This window comes from Balaenoptera physalus, assembly GCF_965194825.1.
Source record: "Balaenoptera physalus genome assembly, chromosome: 3".
Classification (NCBI taxonomy): domain Eukaryota; kingdom Metazoa; phylum Chordata; class Mammalia; order Artiodactyla; family Balaenopteridae; genus Balaenoptera; species Balaenoptera physalus.
This window is the reverse complement of record NC_138890.1, coordinates 5,576,123-5,589,155: the sequence shown is the minus strand read 5'-3', so window position 1 is coordinate 5,589,155 and position 13,033 is coordinate 5,576,123. Positions and strand designations below refer to the sequence as shown.

At 54.2% G+C, this 13,033-nt stretch overlaps 2 protein-coding genes across 2 annotated transcripts in view; both read right to left on the bottom strand.

Moving 5' to 3' along the window:
- Window positions 1-641, bottom strand: part of LOC309657647 (rho guanine nucleotide exchange factor 18-like) — a 60,704-nt gene extending 60,063 nt beyond the window's left edge. The window contains exon 1 of the mRNA XM_082455419.1: window positions 495-641. The gene's annotated coding sequence lies outside the window, so the exon portion shown is untranslated. The remainder of the gene's footprint in view (window positions 1-494) is intronic.
- LOC309657651 (rho guanine nucleotide exchange factor 18-like) overlaps window positions 1-12,666 on the bottom strand; it is a 34,495-nt gene extending 21,829 nt beyond the window's left edge. Inside the window, exons 1-8 of the mRNA XM_082455426.1 lie at window positions 12,359-12,666; window positions 11,089-11,239; window positions 10,312-10,426; window positions 9,558-9,615; window positions 9,184-9,228; window positions 8,810-8,887; window positions 7,799-7,901; window positions 7,514-7,655 (exon numbers count right to left, since the gene is read on the bottom strand). Coding sequence (XP_082311552.1) covers window positions 7,514-7,655; window positions 7,799-7,901; window positions 8,810-8,887; window positions 9,184-9,228; window positions 9,558-9,615; window positions 10,312-10,426; window positions 11,089-11,239; window positions 12,359-12,462 — 796 coding nt within the window. The 5' untranslated portion in view covers window positions 12,463-12,666. The remainder of the gene's footprint in view (window positions 1-7,513; window positions 7,656-7,798; window positions 7,902-8,809; window positions 8,888-9,183; window positions 9,229-9,557; window positions 9,616-10,311; window positions 10,427-11,088; window positions 11,240-12,358) is intronic.
- Window positions 12,667-13,033: the final 367 nt, after the last annotated feature.

Here is a 13,033-nt window from a genome sequence, read left to right as displayed (position 1 = left end):
GAAACTGGAGAGAGAACTAAGGAAGACCCAAAGCACACACACTTCGTATGTTTTTGTTACCCCAACGATCAGATCAATTGTCAGGAGGACGTCTGCTCCGCGGAAAAAGTGCTGCTCGGAGGCTTCAAGTCCCCCGGTGCTGGGTATTGTTATGGTTATCGCCACATCCCAGGTCCTGCCCCGGGGAGCTCCAGAACCTGGAACCCGTGTCCTTTCCCGGCTGAACCACGGAGGTTGCACCGCCCAAGCGCTGGGGCTCGGACAGAACCGGCGGGCATCGTCTGCGCTCTGCATTCGCCAAACACAGCCCACATGCACGGAAGGGGCAGCCTGCACTGCAGGACCCGCCCGCCAGTATGGACGAGCCCATGGGGGGCCGGGCCCGAGGCCGAGGCAGCCCCGGGGTTCCAGCGCCCGAGGCCGCCCCTAGGCCCCGACGGCGCCTCCCCGGGACCCGAGCCCCGTTCTCCTCAGCCCCGCCCCGCCGGCCTCACCTCGGTCCCCCGCAAGTCACTCGCCGCCCGCAGCTTCGTTAGCGTCCCGACCGCCTCTACCGCCCGGCCTCCCGGGATCCACTGCCGCCCTCAGCCCGGAGCCGGAAGCGGGAAGCCGCGCGGGCGAGGTGCGCACGCGCCGCTCCGCCCCCGAGGGCGGACCAGAGGGTGTGGCCCCGGAAGGGGGCGTGGCCGAGAGGATCGGTGGGTCCCGGTAACTAAGGACTTGGGTTGAAGCTGAACGTGGGGTCTCAGGCAGGGGTAGTTCGCTCGGGTTTACCCGGGCCCAGGGGACTGAAGAGTATTTGCGAGGAGGGTGAGAGTGATCCTTGAGGGGCGGGTTAGTGGAGCAGGGGGGCGCCTATGGGCGATCCTGAGGGGAAATCCGCGGGGTGGGGGGATTTTTTTGCGAGGGGGTCAGTGGAGCGCTGGGGTATCTGTGGGACTGGGGGGCGCTTAGAGGGGATCCTAAGAAGAGATCAGCGGGGTTGGGGGGCGTTTTGTGGGGTCAACGGGGGCCTGGGTGATTAGCGGGACTGGGAGGTGTTTCCTGGGAGAAGATAGCAGTGCTGGGGGGGCGACTTGGGGAATTATGGGTGTCTGGAGGCGGGAGTTGGGGTACAGTGGAAGCCTGGGGGCATCTAAGGGGGATGAGTCCGGGGGCGAGAAGTTTGAGAGGGGAGAGTACAGGAAATGGAGAGAACAGCTCTGTCTCCTGTGAAGAAATGGCAGCATAGATTACAGGAAGTGAAGATTACAGGTCTTGGAAAAATGAGTCATATATCTCTCAGGTGGTCCCAGACACCCCAACATAGGTACCACCAGATACCCCAAACACATACCAGACACCCAGGCAGATGCCATCAGATACTCGCTTTCAGGCACCCGCAAATAGGTCAGACACCCACATAGGTCTGTTAAATGCCCCCAAACTATTCAAAATCTGAAAAACATGCCAAATATCTCAAAAGTACCGGACACCTTCATCCAGGAGCCATCAGATACCCCCATACAGGCTTTCAGACACCCAGAAACATACCAGAGACCCCACATGGACACTCTCAGACGCCCTCCAACACAGGTGCTATCAGATACCCCCAAACAGGTGTTCAGAGTCTGAAACACATGCCAGACACCCACACACAGATGTTTTTAGACACCTATAGCCATGCCAGATGTCTCTCCAAGTGTCAGCACCCCTCAGGTGCCATCAGCCATCCAGGTCCTGAGGCTTCTTGTCTAACCCAGGTCCCCCATAAGTGGAGGGGGTGGGCAGGAACCAGGAGAGGGGCCAAGCACCCTTCACCTAAGGCCCAAGTTGTTCAACCAGGTCAAGGTCGCCCCAAACCAAACTCACCTCAAAACACACACAATCTGTGGTTGAGATCTCTCAGTTCAGACACTGGATGGCAAAATCCCCAAGCGACCTGCCTTCACTTTAAGTTTAGGCTTCATGATCAAGAGAGGGAGCATGTCCAGGGAGTTGGAGGGTCCAGAAGTGCAAGAACCCCACCGCAGTTGAGGCCATCAGATACCCCCCCGCCAATTGAGGTCAGAAGCCCAGACACAGGTATTTCAAGGTCTCGATGGATCTGTAAGTGTTCACTCTCTGAATTGCTATGACTTTTGGACTTTATCCCAAAGGCAATGGGGAGCCATTGAAGATTGTAAGCAGGAAGAATGGCATGATCCTTATTTCTGTAGCCCCCTTGGTTATAGAAACCTTCAGGTTGACAAAGTTCTCCCCTAAAACCTTTTCAAGGGGCCTGTCAGGAAGGAGAGGTATCTCTTGTCTTCCTTTTATCCATCCAACCATTTTCTGCATTTTATTGAGTCCTTATCATGGGCCAGGGACTCTGCTAAGAGCTAAGGAGCTATATGTCTATAGCTGCATTTCTCAGTCTTGGTGCTAATGACAATTGGGGCTGGATAATTCTCTGTCGTCAGGGGCTTCTGTGCATCAGAGGATATTGAACAACATCCCTGGTCTCTTCCCATTAGATGTAAGTAGCACTCCTAGTCCTGACAACCAATAATGTCTCCAGATATTGCCAAATGTTCTTTAGGGGGACAAAATGGCCCTTGGCTGACAGCAGTTGGCCTCAGAGACGCTCAGAACTTACAGTCACCTTATGCTGGCTTCCTGGGGAGGTGGCCCTTCGCTTTGTTTTAGAGAATGAGTAAGAGTTATGTGGCAGAGGGAGTTCCAGGAACAGCGCTGAATGAGCAAGGCGCAGGTGATGGGCACAGGCAGCCACAAGACTTCAGGGTGGCGGCGCTGGGCAATCCCCGTGGCTGAGTAGTGGGAGAGAAGGGTGGAGGGGTAGGCGGGGTCAGACCACGGAGGGACCTCAGAGGTCAAGGCCAGGAACAGGGCTGTCTGGAATGGTGTTCCATCAGCGGGGCTGGTCTCTAGGAAAGCATCTCAGCTTTACCCTGGAGACGCACCTTCCGTGATTACCTGGAGTGTGACTCATTCACTGTTGTGTTTAACTTACTGTGGGGCTGTTTCCTTAAGTCAGTAACATCTGGTTTTGAATACCTGCGATGGGAGGTAGGCTTGTGACGAGTTATACCTGGGCAGTGCCTGCTCTCAGCCTGCTGGGAGCGAGACACAGCTGTTCTGGCCTCACACGCTTCCTTAGACAGGCGTGGGGCTGTGGTCAGAGCCCAGGGTTAGGGTCTGTGATTTAGATGCTAGCTTTGCCTCCTCAACAACAAGAAATAATGATGATGTCAGTAGGTGCTACCATTGCCTAAGTACCAGGCATCACGCTGAGCGCTAGTCACGTCATTTCTGTGACACGAACTCCAACCTTCCCTGACCTCAAAGGGTTGTCCCGAAAGTCAAATGATGTTTCCAGGAGGTGGAACTTGACTCCTGCCATCCCGAGAGTAGGCTGGATTGAGGGACTCGCTTCCAAAGAAGAGAGTAGGGAAACGGGAAAATAGTAACCTGGCAGATGTTACCTTAACCAGGTGTTAAAGGTTAACATCTTCAGGGATGTCATGTCAATAGCACGTCCCCCTGATCTGATGAGCCAGGAACGTTCCCCAAACCCATAACCCCTTTCTAATTATAAGAAAACATCAGACAAACCCAGATTAAAGGACATCGTACAAGACACCTGGGTAATATTTCTCAAGACTGTCAAGGTCATGAACAATAAGAAGAGACGGAGAAACTCTCAAAGACCAGAGAGACTGGGAAGACAGGGTGATTGAAGATAATGTAGTATCTGAATTGGATCCTGAAACAGAAGGAGAACACTAATGGAAAAAACAAAACAAAACTGGTGAAATCTGAATAAAGTCTGGAGTTTGGTTAATAGTACTGTACCAATGTTGGTTCCTAAGTTGTGACAAACATATTGTGGTCATATAAGATATTAACATGAGGGGAAGCTAGGTGAACCACGTAAGGGGGCTCTCTCTGCACTTTTCTGTAAATCTAAAATTAAAGGACTTCTCTGGTGGCACAGCGGTTAAGACTCCGCCTGCCAATGCAGGGGACACGGGTTCGAGCCCCGGTCCGGGAAGATGCCACAAGCCGCGGAGCAACTAAGCCCTTGCGCCACAACTACTGAGCCTGCGCTGTAGAGCCCACGAGCCACAACTACGGAAGCCCACGCTCTCTAGAGCCCGTGCTCTGCAACAAGAGAAGCCACGCAATGAAGCCCACGCACCGCAACGAAGAGTAGGCCCCGCTCACTGCAACTAGAGAAACCCCGCATGCAGCAATGAAGACCCAGGGCAGCCAAAAAAAAAAAAAGAAGAAGAAAAATAAAAAAAGTTAAAAAATAAAATGAAAAGTTTCAGGGAGAAAAGGGATCTGCCGCCCGCTGGAGGGTTAAGAGAGTTCCCAGATAGATAGTTGTATACTCTAAGTTAGGGTATAATGCCAAAATGCAGCAAAAGATTCCACTTACAAGTCCCAGGTCTGGTCTTTTTTAAGTAACAAACAAAACACTAAGTTATCCCTCCTGCCTGCCTTGCATTGCATTCTACGCGTGGTAATTCGTTGGTTTATGCTAGCCACGGACAGCAATCCACGGCAGTTTCATGCTTATACCAAAGAATGGAATCTGATTCTTAGTACCTGGTATTTTGCCTGTAAGTCTACTGATAAAAGATTATTGGAAGCCAGTCACAGAATCTGAAAATAAACTCTAGTCTCTCGTTTACTATTTTAGGGCTTTCATAGAAGCCAAGGACTCATGGCAAAACATTTTTGCAAGGATGACCGCTTGTATTCCAACCAGGAACAATACATTTTTGCCTGGTTTAGGATTACCGGTAGCTTATTTCAAAGTGACGGAAAACCAACTGAGCACGTGTTTGCTGTCTTTGGAACAGTTGGCAAAAATATGGTATGAAAGTGTTTTCATCTTCCTATTATTCTAAATATTATTGTACAGAGCTATTATTAATGACGTTTTTTGGTGGGAAAACCTTAAAAAAATTGCCCCAAATATGGACATTAAGCACGTCAAACAACAGAGTGTCCTTGGTATGTTAAACTTTTGGTTTTCATGTATCTGTAATTTAATTTTCTTTTAAACTATAAAATTTTGCCTTTGGTACAACTAAAAGAATTAGAAGTTAATTTTATTAAGCAAAAAATAGGGACTTCTCTGGCGCTCCAGTGGTTAAGACTTCCTCTTCCATTGCAGGGGGTGCGGGTTTGATCCCTGGTAGGGGAGCTAAGATCCCACATGGCTTGTGGCCAAAAAACCAAAACATAAACAGAAGCAACATTGTAACAAATTCAATAAAGACTTAAAAAATGGTCCACATCAAAAAAAAAATGTTAAAAAAAAATTAAATGGCATCATGTGGCAGTGGATTGGTGATCAGGGGCTCAGGCTCTGAGTTCAGACCCTGCTGTGTGACCTTTGGCAAGAACTTAACTCCTCTGGGCCTCAGATTCCTCATCTGTAGAAAGGGGGAATACTAGTGCCTATCTTACAGAGTTGTGAAGCTTAATGAGGAAATCTGTTTAAAGGACTTGGTGTTTGGGATATTGTATGTGCTCAGTATAGTAATGTTACTCTCTAACTATTTGTTCAAAGTCTTCTGTGATTGTAAAGTGACCTTCAGGAAATTAGTCCCTGTTGGAACCCTCACCTTCAAGGTCAGATGTGTAAGGGGTTCATTGATCTGTTGGCTACTGTAAGTCACTTCCCTGGGTCTTCCTTGCTGCTGGGAAAGCTAGCTCGGGGATCGGCAAACTTTGGCTATAAAGAGCCGTAAGGGAAATATTTTCAGCTTTGCGAGCATGCTGCGAAATACTCAACCCTGCCGTTATAGCGTGGATGCATTTCTGTACTGTCCACAGCCCAGTCCCGGATCTTTGACCTCATTCTTCCTCCTGCCAACCTCCCACTTGCCCCTTGAATTTGATGCCTGAGATACAGCTCCGTGGGGCTTGATCCTGGCCCTCCAGGGAAGTCCCTGTATCCAGCAGACCTCACCCCCGACCCCCAGAAGGAGAGATTAGGAAGTCAGCAGAAACAGGAAGTCACCTGCTGCTTAAAAGGACTTTAAGATGCCGAAGACTTTGCAAAGCCCAGGTGGCCTCCGCTGAAAACAGCTCATGTGTCAGAAAGCGGGTTGGAAATCTTCCAATGCAGAGAAAGCTCCGAAGGGGAGACCCCTGACAAGAGCGGCCCGGCCAACAGTCCCACCACCAGCAAAAACAGTGCTCCAGAAAGAGGGAGGAATCAGGAAGAAGGAAGACGCCCACGTGTGGGGCCGGGCAAGGAAGAAATGCAAAACCTGCGGCTCAGGTCACAGGAAGACACCTGCCGTGCAGGTGGAGGGACAGCTCTCACGGCACGGCCTATCCTGGGGCCAGTTCTCTATTGCACTCCCCAGTGATTCTCACCGGGGCAATCCTAGCCCCCAGGGGACATTTGGCCACATCTAGAGACATTTTTGGTTGTCATGACTCATGGGATGGGGGGTAATAGGTATCTAGTAGGTGGAGACCAGGGATGGTGCTCAGTATCCTCCAATGCACAAAACAGCTCCCCGTTCCCCCAACAAAGAATTACTAGGCCTCAAATAGCAATAGGGCCAAGGTTGAGGAACGCTGCACTAGCCTGAATTTGCAACTAACATGTAGTTGCCGGTGCCTCCTCTCTCTCCCTTACAAAGCCCGATTTGTTTTCAAAAAGGTGATATGCTAAATCTCAGAAAAGGCCAGAGTCATCTCCCTCCTAGGCCTCTGGAACCCAGTACTTTTTCCTGAGCAGACACCATTACCCCCCAGACAGCCCCGGGAAGCAGGAAATTGCCTGTTATGGGCTGATCGTGCCTCCCTGCACCGACCCCAATTCATATGTTACAGTCCTAATCCCCCTCAGTACATCAGAAGGTGGCCTTATTTGGAAATAGGATCATTGCCATTTTATTTAGTTCAATGAGGTCATACTACGGTAGGGTCGGCCCCTAATGCAATGTGACTGGCGTCCTTAGGAAAAGGGGAATTTCAGACGTAGACAGGCATACAGGGACAATGCCATGTGAAGATTATAGTTCTGCTGGCACAAGCCACCGGACTTCCAGAAGCCAGGAGAGACACCTGGGGTGGACCCTTCCCTAGCACGTTCAGAGGGAGCCTGGCCCTGCTGACACCTTGATGTCGAACTTCTTCAGAACTGTGAGACAATACATTTCTGTGGTTTAAGCCAACCAGATGGTGTTACTTTGTTACGCAGCCCTAGCTAACTAATATACTGCCCGAGTCTGGATTTTGCCGAAGGATTTTTGCAACGACGAAAGCTGAGACTTAAAGGGAATTTGGTGGCGGTGGGGGGGCCGAGCTAATCAAATGGTCCCTGCTCTTAGGGATGGATCCCTGGTGACATCCAGGAAGCCAGCGTTGGTCCGAGCTTAGAAAGGGTGAAATAGGACGAGGATGCAAAGAGCGAAAGAGGCCATGAGAGCGATTTAGGGGAAGTGAAGGAGAGAAAGTGGCTGCCATCCAGGGGGATGGGCTGGGCCACCAGACTTACCAGAGCTCAGAAAAGGTTTGCCACACAGCGGGCAGCTGGAGTGGCCAGAGAAGGTTCCTTGAGCCAGCTGGTGCCCGTTGACACATTCTTTCCGCTCTCGAGCATCCTGACCTTTGTCTTTCAGAAGCACTGGGCTCTTCCCCTGTTGGGGACAGAGGTGGGCCTTAGAATGCCCTGTGCATCCAGTCTCGCCTCGAGTCAGAGAGATCTGGAGCCAGGGGTACCCTGACAAGCTGCAGAAGGCAGAGGGGGATCCCCCCCCTACCCCCGGCCCGGCCCCCTGACCTTCTCCTTCTGCCTGGTGACTCGGCATCGGAGGGAACTAAGTCTGCGCTTCACCCTGGCACTCCTGTCACTTCTCTCCATCTTCCCCGCTCTGTCCTCGCTCCTGAGGGGCAGAAAGTTTGGTGAGGAGGGCGCAGCAGACCCAGAAGGCCCTTCTGAGCCAGTTCTGCAGGTCGCTTCTGGGATCCACCTGGAATCTGTCTCCCTGAGGCCCCTTCATCCTGTTTCACCCCTGCTGTGGTCCCTAACTCTCTCCCTCCTTCTCTCACTCACTCATTCACTGAACAAACATTTACAGAGGTTTGCAAATTTCAGGAACCGTGGGGACCAGGTTTGCAGAGGGGAAGGTGACATGGTCTCAGACTTGAGGTCCCTTGATGGGCCGTGTCCATCTCAGCCTCCTCCCTCTGATTCATGCCCCCTTCCTATCTCATCAGCCTAAAATCCTGCCCATTCTTCCTGTGGGATATCTGTCAAACCCGGCTTCCCTCTTCCCATCCAATGCTCCAGCCCCAGATCATGCCTCTCCTGGATGACTGGCACACCCTCACTTAATAAATATGTATTAAGTCATTGACAAAGAAACCCAGCCCCTGCAGAATCTAGTCCCTGGAGGGAGATTCCGTACCTGCAGTCTGTACCCCTGACAGAGCTGTGCTCCTTTGCTTCCCAGGTGTGATCTGGCCTCTGCTGACTCCCCCTCCCTCCTCTCCTCCCAGCCCCACCCTGACACTGCTCCTGAGGAAGGCAAGGATTTCTTTTCCCCATCCTCATTTCTTCGTATTGCTGAACTCCTACTCTTCCATCGGAACCCAGCTCAAGCTGTCACCTCCTCCAAGAAGTCTTCCTCTGCCCTCCCAGGGCATATGACGAGCCCCTCTACCACCCCTACCGTTGCCCTGGCGGTTCCAGTGAGAGGATGGAGGCCCCAGCTCCTGCCCCCAGCTCAGGGCCCACAGTAACCTCTTGTGGGAATCCAGTGGAGGCCCGCCAACAGCTCTGCATACTCACTCGGACAGGAACTCAAACCAGGTGAGGTTTGAGTGGGCTCCTCCAGGGCTGATGGACAAGCGAGCCCTCTGCCGGGCCCTGCAGGATCAGAGGGGACAGACACAGCAGCCCTTCCTTCCTCCCACAGATGCCCCCTCTCCTGCCCCTCTCCCTCTGGGCTCCTGTGGATAGGTGTGCCCCCCGTGCCATGTCTGAGATCCCACCATCCCTCCACATGTGGGCTCACCTGTGCCTCCTCCCACCTCCCCTGTCACCGTTTTCCTCCCATTTCTCCTTGTCTTCACACCTTTCCCCCTACCCTTTCCCCCTACACCTGTCCTCCGCATCTGTCCTCACATACCTGTTGCCTCACACCTAGCCCCCTTTCCACTTACCCATGGTACTGTCGGAGTTCTTGAAGCACCTGCTGGACAATCAGCCTGCCATGGCAGAAAGAAACAGCCCACAGTCGCCCCACATGACAGACATTCCCCAAGGCGAGCTGTGATTGCCTGACCCGCTCCCGGGTCCTGATGCAGCCCCTAAACTGGAGCCCCAGCCCCTCCCCATGCTGTCGAGAACCTTTCTGAGCGGCCTGGGTCCCTCTCCTGGGAGAAGGATGGTGTGGTAGAGAAGATCGAGATTATTATAGGGGGACAGTGGCCGGTCACTTACAGCCAGTGATGCTACACCCTGCATCCCTCCTCCCCAAGCCTGGACTCCTTGGCTGTCCAGGGGGTCCCTCCCTGACCCAGGGGCGGACACTCACACGTGATCTGGCTCCACGTGGTCCTTTTCCATGCACTCCAGCACCGGTGGATCCAGGCCTGGAATCAGCCCCCACCCCAAGAGGCACAGGCGTGAAGGGGGCCCTGGGGCAGGACCAGCCCGGCATGGCGCCCCCTGAACCCACCCCTGCAGAAATGGAGACTGTCCAGATGTGGTTTGCCACTCTCAGAGAAGGAGAGGTGAAAAGAGGGCAGAGAGCCAGGGATGGAAGTGTCCCCGGCGTGTCATGAGTGCTTAACGACTGGCTAAACGCTTTACACATATGCGGTCAGTGAACCCTCCAAGCGACCCTAAGGAGATACACTAATCGTCCCATTCTCAGTGAGAAAGCTGAGGAGGCTTAGAGACTTGCTAGAAAGTGGTAGATTCCGGTTTGGCCTGTAGGTCTGTCTGACACCAGAGGGACACAAGCTCTTCAGATAGAGATTCAGAGACAAAGAAGGAGATAAAGAAAGAGACAGAGTCAGAGGGAGAAGAGGGAGCCCTGCGGGTCATTGCAGTGTTGTGTCCACCTTGGAGGATCCCTGGCGGGGGGGTGGGGTGGGGGTGGGGGGGTGTAGGGGTGGGGGAAGGGCAGATGATGCAGGAACCACCCCACCCCCTCCCCCAGCATTCTGCCCATTTCCTGTCCAGGGGACCCTAAGCCCCCTCCACCAGCCCCATCCAGGGGACCCTCCAGCAGAAACCCCCTACTCCACTTGGTTTCAATGAAGGAAACCCCCAGGCTGGGCTACCTTGAACCGCTGGAGCGGGCACTTCCAAAGCCGGAAAGATTTCCAGGGAGCTGATCTCATCGAAGGACACGGGAACCGACCGTGACCTCACTCTTTTTTCGGGGCTGTCACATTCCTGCAGGGAATAAGCATCTCCCTAAGCCTGGAGACAGCCCAGGCTGCAGGCAGGCTCCCCGGGTCGAGGGTCCCCAGCCTTCAGCTGCGGACGGGCTGCCCCCAGCCGTGGGGCATGAGCACAGGGTTGGGACTCCACAGCAGCTGAGGGCTGGGGCCATACCCTCCCCAGCCATGGGTTGCAGCCCTGCCAAGGACAGACCCCAGCTGTGGGCTGGAGCTCTGGAATTCTGAGCCACAAATTCCAGCCATGGCCAGTAATTTCCCCCCAAGTCATGGTCATGGGCATAGATGCCCCAGGCAGAGGCAACAGCTCCGAGCATGCATTCCCCAGGTTTGGGCTAAAATCCCAGACCTCAGACGAGCCCTCCCTGCTTCCAAACTCCAGTCGCAGGCAGGGCCTCCTTCCAGCTGCAAGGATGCGGAGACATGCCCCTGCTCCCCAGCCCAGGGGTGCACTTATGGCCAAGGAGCCCAGCCCAGCAAAGGACCTTCAGGTCTGGGCTGCAATCTCAGGACCCAGCGACTCCCCAGTCACGGGCTGTACCTGCCATGATAAAGCAGTCCCTCCAGCTATGGGCAAGGCACTCCTTGGCACCTGCAGAGACAGCGCCTGGGCCCACAGGTGTGTTATCATCTGGGGTGGCTTCAGCTTGCACCCACCTTGTTTGGTGCCTCTGGGGGGGTTCCGCCCCCAGACAGACACCCTTGGGTCCAGGCCTGCAGGCCCTCTCCTGGCAGGTTCAGAGCAAGGCTGGCCAGTGTCCGAGGGAGACAGGGCCCCTCATTTGCAGCTGAGGCTTCGAGGCTGAGCCTGGTGGAGGAAGGGAGGGAGTCGGGTCTCTTCCACCTGGTTGCTGCCCCAGCTCCAGCATGTGAGGCATGGGGGCCTGGAGGGAACCTGTGGGTAGCCCTCTGGAGGGGCAGGGCACAGAGAAGGGGCCAGCTCTCCCAGTACCAGAGAGGTGGGTGGGGAGTCTGGCTGGGGGATTTGATGCTGAAGTTCCATTTCCATCGCAGGCCCACTGTTTTTTGTTTTTTGGGTTTTTTTACCTTTTTTCTTTTTGGCCCAGTAGCATGTGGTATTAACTTAGTTCCCCGACCAGGGCTCAAACCCATGCCCCTGGATTGGAAGCTCGGAGTCTTAACCACTGGACCACCAGGGAAGTCCTCCCTCCCACTGTTTATTTTACACAGACTGGATTTCTTTCTGGGGGGACCTGTGAGGGGTGGAGGGGGTAGCTAAAGCACCCCTCTCTACCGTTTGGGGCTGCCACTGTGGTTTGTGGGTGGCACTGAGCACGCATCTGTGTTTTGATCACAAGTGCACCTGTGGCTTTGTGCACGCATGTGCAAGTGACATGTTTATGCGTCTCTGGGTTTGAGCAGGGGGAGGGTGCACGCCTGCGCGTTGAGGGTGGGCGTGTACGCCCAGGGTGCACGGGCGGGTGTGCACATGTAGGTCCGAGCCTGCCGGCCGGGTTCACACAGTTCCAGTCTGGGCTGGTGCACGCTCCTTCAGCGTGTGCGTGCTTACCCGTGCACACGGATTCGTGTGCCCACGTGGGCTGTGTGTGCAGACCTGCATCTCCGGAGAGGGCCTTTGGGGCTGCCTTCTGACAATGCAGACACCTCTGGTGGCCCTTGTGCTAGATGACAGAGAGGCAGGGGGGCAGCGTGGCCTGGCCGCCCTGGGGGTGTGTCCCGGAAGGCGTTAGCTGGGGGTAGGGGGGGAGGACGACTGACCTCTGCCAGGTCTCAGAGCAGCTCCGCGACCTCTCCCAGCTGCGTCTTCGAGGCAGGCCCTGGGACCCTGCCAGGCTGGAGAAGGGCGAGTCTTCTCCGACTTCTTCGCTAGGGGGCCCACTGCCCCTGGCCCCCCTAGACTGGTTTTGTGAAGGGACCTCAAGGCCCAGGTCCTGGATATACTCACTGCCCTGAAGGTCCCCCAAGTCCAGGCTGAAGTCCTCCGAGCTCTCGCCATCGCCGAGCAGCCCTGGAATTCCATCCTCCTGGAGACGGATGGGGAAAAGGCATTGACCGAGGGCAGCAGAGGCCCCCAACTCCCAGACCCTGCCCATCCCCCTCCCGTCCAACCTGGGTTCAGCGCCCATCTAGTGGCAGGTGGGGTAGAATGGGGGTGGTCCCCTCAGTGCAATGTCTAACCCAGGCTTTCAAGGTTTTATCCCCCCAAAAGGGGCCAGAAATCTGGGCTGGCAGACCTGATTCCACCTCCCTTACTGAATTTCTGTCTGATGGGCTTATGAAACAGACAAAATAACCTCTGTCCTGTCGGCTCACCCAGCTTGTTTTAAGCCTCACGTAAGATCATGCCTGTGAACGCAATTTGTAAAAGTGCTGCACAGAGGTAAATTATCCTCGGTGCTACTGCTACTGGTGGAATTTCAGGCAGTGTCAGGGCTCCTAGTCTTTTTTTTTTTTTTTGGCTGCACTGCGTGGCATGCGCTATCTTCATTCCCCTACCAGGGATCGAACCCACACCCCCTGCAGTGGAAGCACGGAGTCTTAACCACTGGACCACCAGGGAAGTCCCAAGGGGCTCCTCGTCTTTTCCCGGGGCTGCTTAGGGTGTCTACTCATGGGTCTC